General features: G+C 37.9%; 1 protein-coding gene across 1 annotated transcript; it reads right to left on the reverse strand.

Moving 5' to 3' along the window:
* Window positions 1-239: 239 nt before the first annotated feature.
* gamt (guanidinoacetate N-methyltransferase) lies at window positions 240-3,670 on the reverse strand. Its single transcript, XM_004067912.3, has 6 exons — window positions 3,367-3,670; window positions 1,949-2,094; window positions 1,749-1,812; window positions 1,456-1,523; window positions 1,207-1,317; window positions 240-501 (listed from the first exon to the last, which is right to left on the reverse strand). Exons 1-6 carry the CDS (start codon window positions 3,542-3,544, stop codon window positions 361-363), a joined length of 708 nt encoding a protein of 235 aa, XP_004067960.1. The 5' UTR covers window positions 3,545-3,670; the 3' UTR covers window positions 240-360.
* Between the last annotated feature and the right edge of the window lie 3,906 nt (window positions 3,671-7,576).

Genomic DNA, 7,576 nt, shown 5'->3' on the forward strand with positions numbered 1-7,576 from the left:
AAAACACTAAGAAGTAATCACTGATAGTTTATTTTCATAGCTTTTTCTTAAAAACATACCCTTGAAGACAAAGAACACTGGGTTTGTGATTTTTAATTTTCTTTCAGGAAAAGTAATTTTATTTATAGAATTTTAAAACAAATAAATTTGTTTTTAATGTGACTCCTGTTGTCTCATTTTTGCTCATCTATATATTCTGTATCTTTAAACTAGTATCTGTGGAATAAACAGGAAAAGCCTTTAAACTGAAGCAGTTCATTTTATTAAAATACAAGAGTGAGAAAGACCGAGTGTTGGAGCGGGAACGTACATACAAGGTAAAAACAAAAAACAAAAACAGGTTTAAGCAGCATCTGGACTTTATTCCTTTACAATAGTTGGAGTGATCATCTTGGTGAATGAATAGTATTTGCAGTCACTGGGCGGTACAATGTCCATGGTGGTGGTGCTAATCTTCTCCTTCTTGAAGCCGGCTTGGAGCAGATGTGGCACCTGAGTCTCCTGAAAATCATTAACAGAGGGGGTCAATCAGAGCAAAGGGGCTCCGTCTGGGCTCCTGCTTATCAGTAACCATGAAAGGGACACGTTATTCAGATTATTCTGATGTACTTTCTGCTCCTCTGCGTGTGCCTATAGATAATTCTGCAGAGGGACACGTCACACAAAACATTCACTCAACTTATTTTACAGATCCACTCAGCATTTTTCACAAAAGGGAGAAAATGATCTATATGATGCACACTATTTCTTTTCTGCAAAAATAAGTTTAGATTTCTGGCATAATTGCTGCTATAAAGGCTTAAAAACACAATATTTCAGCAGTAATAATATGTTTCTTTAGTCACGATCAAAGTTATAGGTTAAAAAAGCAGTCAAATGGACTTAAGTCTGCATTTGTTTTAAGAAAATAGCTCCAATATAAACTATTTTTAAAAAGACAAACTCAGTCCAAACGACTACAGACATCCTCGGCTACAAAGTTGCTGCAGTAACAAAAGCAAATCTCATCCAATTTATTCTGTACTTACAAAAACAGCTTTGTAATGCAAAGAAAAGCTACAAGTCAAACATTGTTCATGAATTTCTACTGCTTCTGCAGATTATCTGGATGATTTAAGGAGACTTTATAACAGCTTTGTAGAAAAGCTGCAGTGTGAGAGAATCTGGATCTACCAGAGAATCAGTATTTTCGTGCAGGTGACCAACCTCAAACATTTTCTCAATGTTGTCATATTTGCCCTTGAGGAGCTCGCCCCACGAGGTCAGGTTGCAGTAGGTGAGAACGCCGCCAGGTTTCAGCAACCTGTATGCGTGACCCTGCAGGCAAATGTACGGCAAGAACCCATTATTTACTCTGCTTCAGACATAGAAATAAAAGTGGGTTTCAAGTTCAAGTGATCCCTGATGGATCTTAGTCTTGCCTATTTCTCAATAGAAGGTTTGGGAAAGACTGACCTTGATGAAGTCAAACTGGTGAGTATGCCAGGTATCTTCTGATAGAGGGTACGTATCATACAGGATCCCTGATGGAAGATGGTTTAGCATTAACGGTGTGCCTCATTCAATGATCCTTTTCTATTTATGAATGTCAAAGCGCCCCAAGAAGTGTTTGTTTAACCTGACTGCAATTTAGGAAATCTTCACACAGGGAAACTGACTGCTATAGATATAATACGGGATGAACAATACATGGATCATGTGAACAAAATTCGCCCACGTCAGTTTTTTTTATTTTTTACATTCCTCACCATCAAAGTGATTCTCTGGCAGGGTGGGAACAACCTCCTCCCAAAGGCCCTTCAGAGGGACCACCTGCAGCAAGAGACGCATCAGCATCTTCACACACCACAAAATGAGCTGCCGTCTTATTTTTTGTGAACTCATCGGATTCCAGGCACGCCCGGTTCAGCATGATAACTGTCACCTTTTATCCGTCACTTCTGCTCACCTTGTGTGGCTGAGACTTGGCCCAGTTCTCCAGACGTGCGAAAACGCCGTCGTTGCACTCGATGATCCAGTGCTCCTCGATGGGGAAAGACTCCAACTTGGTGGCAGCGATGGCCATCCCAAAACCGATCTCCAGAACCCGGCCGCCTTTGAGAGGAAAGTACAAACAAGTGGAAATACCTAAGGGAATATTCTGATGACGTCTTTTTAAAATAAAAGCATACATTTTCAAAATAATTACATAAATGCACGCTATTGGCTCTGACATTTTTTTTAACAATTACTTTTAATAAACTGAGTTCTGGAAAAATAAATTAATAATACATTTTTCCTCATCCATTTGGGTTACCACAGTGATTTAAAGGTCGTCCCTGGTTTGGTTGTGGAGGGAAAGCCAGGTCAAAGGGTTTCATTTCCTTGTACAGTAGCTTATAAATAGACGAGGGTAAAGGTTATCAGGTTGTTGAACATTTCACAGTCATTTACTGAATGTTTTAAAAAGCTGTCAGATATTTTTTTTAAGTTGCCAATTTTCACTCAACTCAGAAAAACCTAAAAATAAAAAATAAAAATTGCTGAAAAATCTGTTTACAAAACATAGCTTCAAAAGTACTATTTTAAAAACAATTTAAGGATTAAAAATGGGGAGGAAAATCACTAAATAGTGACACATGTGAGGTGGAGAAACTTTTTTTTTATTTTTTTTTTACTTGTTCTGTCCAACAAGCAGATCAGAGCTGAAGGCCTCTTGTGTTGGACAGATACTTGGAGAAACTCTTGAATGTAAAGATGAACATATGGATGGAAAAAGATATTTACACCACTTCCAAATGCAGAAAAACTGTTCAGTTTGCAGCTCACACTAATATATATCAAAGTGCATGCATAAGTATAAATATTGCCTTGTGTATCCGTCTGCTTCCACATAACACTAAAAGCAGATGAGCTGCTGTCTCCTGCAGACATCTGAGGAGCAGAAGTGTTTTCTGGCCAGAAAACACTAAAAAGCATCAAGATTCACACAAATAAGAAGGTTTAAAACATTTGTTAAACTCCCAAAATGCATTATTAATAGTTAAATTATTTAGTGATTATGATTACAAGTTAGGTTTTTCTGCAATCATTTGCAGGTTTTATGAAGTATGCTCTAAATAATTCAATTCTTTGTTTATGTCTGCATACTTATTATGCAATAAAAAAGAAACTTAAATGGCTTGTGAAAATTATGCAAGTTTTTGTGAAAAGAAAAGCATCCCATCCCTCAAACAATAAAAAAAAAACATGTGAAAAAGTCTAGAGAAACGTGTGTGATAGGCTCCACTAACAATCCCAGCATGAGTCCATCGTCGGACAGGTCCCGTCATACTCCGATGTGTCCGATAACTCACTCGCCCTAAGTTCCACAGCTGCCACTTTTACCTTTTGAGGCTGCAACAGTCGCCAGTGAATGCATGTACGGGGTTTCCCACCGCTCCATGACGGGCTTCCCCATGATCTCCAAGTGTGTGTCGGCCTCATTGTAACCCGCGTTTGCGTCGTGCCAGGTGGGCTTGCAGTCCTCCCCCTTTGAGAATATGGGCTGAGCGGAGGAAGTCATTTTGCTTTGACTGTGGCTGTTCGGTTCAGGCGAACGCTTTAGCCGACCAACGAAGAGGGGAGGCAGTGAGGAGCCGGCGGTTTATATGGAGCACACAAGTGCTGACACGGCAGGAGCGTGACCGGGGGGTCAAAAGCACACACATTCCGATATGCAAGACAGCCCAAGATCGTCTGGAGACAAGACGGATCACTCTGTGACGCTAAAAGTATTACATGCACAACATTTTGTGGATGTGGTCTTTTTGTTCTGTGTTGGAAAAATAAATAAATAAAACAACTCAAATTTGCTTTGGCTTGACTGTTAAGTTAACACTACGGAGGCATTTTCATGCATATTAAATATAAAGTTCTCTCAAATTAAATAATTTGTTACCGCTATTTTGCACGTTATTAGCATTTTGCAAGCACAAATGAGCATTCTTGAGCACAAATTAGTAGTAGGAATTGAATAAGCCAAAAATACACATTTCTGCACACAAAAATACAATTGTGCACAGAATACTATTTTATGTGCACACAATGCTAATTTGTGTCCACCCTATGCTCATTTTCGTGCACAAATGAGTGTTCTGGTATAATAAGTACTTATTACTTATTATACACTTGTTAGTTATTTGTGTACACTCATTTGTGTACACAAAATGCTAAATTGTGTGCACAAAAATACTAATTTGTGGCCACAAAATGTTAAATTGTGCTCACAAAATACTAGGTCCTTGACACAAATTATTTTGAGGGAACAATTTGTAGTTTTTTATTTATTTATAAAATCGCCATTAGATCAAGATAAGAATAAAATATTCCTTTATTAGTCCCACGATGGGGAAATTTCCTTATTGCGGCAGCAGTACAGGAACAGAGAGCAATACATAAAAGAAACAAAACTATGGAGTCAGTATAAACACTCCATAGTGTTACTGTATTGGAAGTGCCAGGTTTGAAAATAAATAAATAATGGAAAATATACTTCAGCTGTTTCTGTTCTTGCATAGTGCAAATAAATCAAGATTTGACTGTAAAGAGTGTCTCAAAATCAGATGTGTGACGGTTTTCATGTGGGCCTTAGGATGCTCTGCAACAATCAGAAAGACGGAGATGAATAGCTATGTTTAAAAGCATAACACAAGTACAAAAAAAGGCTTAGCAATAAATTGTTCCAGGTCACAAACTAAAACTGTTAAAATAGTCTGCAGTTTAGAAAAGTCTATAGATCATATTTTGATCTGTGTTTTTCATTTTTTAATTGTCTGATTTATTGCAGTTGAAATAATGGCTCAGAGTGAGATGTCTCCACCATTTTCATTCTTCAAATGTTTGAATGAACAGCTGAGGTCAAACATTGCATTGGATCCCATGCACGTGTTGTTCATTGGCTCATGCTGCATTTTTTAGGACTTTGATCAGCTGGAAATGTGACACAAAATGATAATTTTCCGCAAAAATATTGAAGTTTCTGGACTCCTATGCATTAACCGTTGTGTTATCCTAGGCACTTTGACATTGGGAGTTGGGTCATCTAGACCCTACAAGACAGTGCGCTGAACCTTTTTTCTTCAATGATTTGTGATCTTCACTGGTGTCCATGGATAACATGAAATCCTCTTCACCTTTATCCACCTTTGTCATGGTAGGGAGAACACGTCAAAGTAAGGGTTGGGTCATCTAAGATAGCACAAGCGTAACAAGAGAATTATATTTGAACAAGAACATTCTCTAGAGCCTATTACCATATTATTATTTGATATCTTGGATATCATATATATATAGATAAAAATAACAGTTACTTAATATTATAAGTCATGCATAACGCCACAGTTTTGAAGGTTTTCCAGATTTATGTTTGGTTTGAAAAGGAAGAAAATGCTAAACCTCAGTCGTCCAGCTGTTTGTGTTTAAATCTTTATCCTTTTTTCTAATAAGATAATTTGATCAGTACGTGAAAGTTACGAACTACTACTTAACTGGATTTTATAATCTGTCAAAGAAATAATTCTCAGAGGGATGGAGTTTTATCAAAGAAATATGTTCAGTTTCACAGAACCAGGAAATCTTAATCCCACTCTTCCTCCAAGCTCTGTTATTTAGAGTCACTTGGCGTTTTCCTGTCTGATGTGACTCACAGCAGTGCAGCAGACGAGCAGTCAGAATGGAACACCTGATCTTCTTCACAGCCTCTGTGCCCGCTTACCCATCATCCTCTTCACTTCCATTAGGTGAGGCTGAGTGGGGCCAGCTTCTCATCCACCCACCACTCTTACAGAAGCCACTTCATTTGCACTGCCTTTGCAGAAGCTTATTTTTATATTACAGCTTCCATTTGCTCAGAAACGAATGGATCTCAACTCAGTCTGTAAATCAAATGTGATCAAGCTACCAGAACCAACCGAACAGAGGAAGAAATTGTGGTTGTGAGACAAAAGAAAATGAAAACATGAAAAAAAGATAAATGAAAGGGGAAAAAAACGACATATTTCTGTCATTTAAATGGATCTTAGTCCTGAGTCTTACTGCATACAGAATGATAGGTTTTTGTGCAAAGTGACAGTCCTTGCAGTGACTCCTCAGCCAAGATTTGTATTCAATTCTTTAAAGCCAGTAGTGTCCCAGAGACAGAGAAAGGGGGCGCTGTTTTCCCAATCAACAATATGAACTGGAAAAGTCTTGTCTGCACCAGCAGTGCGTGACTTTGTGGCTTTATAAACTTATCCAAAAGTGTTGAGTTGCAGTTTTATTAATCCAGCTATTTATTTGTTGGTTCGTTTAGAAGCAGGCCAATGGATCTTTAGTCTGAACGTAGATCAACTTGCTCTGTCCAGCCACCTTTTCCAGGGGACCTAAAGCTGTCCCAGAACGTAAATCTTTCTAGTGAGTCCTGAATCTGCACATAAGGCTTCTTCTAGTGTCCACAACAGCTCCATATGAAGAAGTAAAATGTCCGAATTAACACTAGGGTTTCTTTAATGTGAAATGAGATGTTTCTGACAATTAAACCTGATTAGATGTCACAGTTTGTGGTCATTTGAATGCTGAGCAGATCAACGAACTGAAGGCGTTCTTACTTTCTAACCACCAAGATTGCAAGAAATTTGGATCTATCTTCAGGTGCACATAACATTCAGAGCACTTTGACCCAGAAAAGCAAAGGACCCACAGTCTCATTTAACTGAGAAAACTTTGACTTTTGTCATTAATTTTCTATCATCCAAAAAGACACCGGACTCAGACCACTTTGAATGTTACCTACCGGTAATCTATTTTGCATCAGGGTTATTAAAATGTTTTCACAAAAATTAAAGTCTATGTCTTAGTGAGTGATAAAAGGTTTACGTTAATTTAGGGGTCCTTTACAAAAGCAAGTAAGCCCAGCTTGACATTTTTGACCTTTGATTTAACATTGACAACAAAAACAGATTACTGAATGTGGCTGTGAGTCATTTTTTTAAATAGAAAAACACAATCAAGCTGTTTTTTGCGCATAGATTGTAATTTAAGGGAAACTGGATTTAGCCCCTGAGGAGGCTCTGTTATAAATCATCTCAAACTGATGTGTGACCTCTATTTGTCCTTCATGAGTGATTTAAACAAGATAAAAGGAAACAAGGCCATTTTAGGGACCCTCACTGTGTTGAGGAAGGAAGGGAATCTAATTGTGACTTTTACAATTCCCATTGGGAGCTTTGTAAAAGCTCAGGGAATCCAGAGGAGATATCTTTGTTTCTCTATTTTTGCTGTTAATTAGCTTCAAGATACATATCTGATGTAAATGACACACCGTGTATAGATTGGAAAGGAGAGTGCATCTGTGTAAATTGCAATCTTCTAATTTGCACAATGAAATGACACACAAGATATTTTTAGGCTGTACTTTATCTTCTAAACGACAGTTTTCTCCCCTCTGAGCTGGGGAGAAAACCTGACAGGACTTAAATTAAGGTATTGTTGAGCTCTCAGGAAATGTTGGTGGCTTCATTTTGTAATAAATCTTTGAGAATTCTAAACAGAAAAACAGCAGCAGATAAAGAGCTCTTAA

This window comes from Oryzias latipes, chromosome 4 (genome assembly GCF_053564925.1).
Source record: "Oryzias latipes strain Hd-rR chromosome 4, Olatipes_Hd-rR_3.1".
NCBI classification, from domain to species: Eukaryota; Metazoa; Chordata; class Actinopteri; order Beloniformes; family Adrianichthyidae; genus Oryzias; species Oryzias latipes.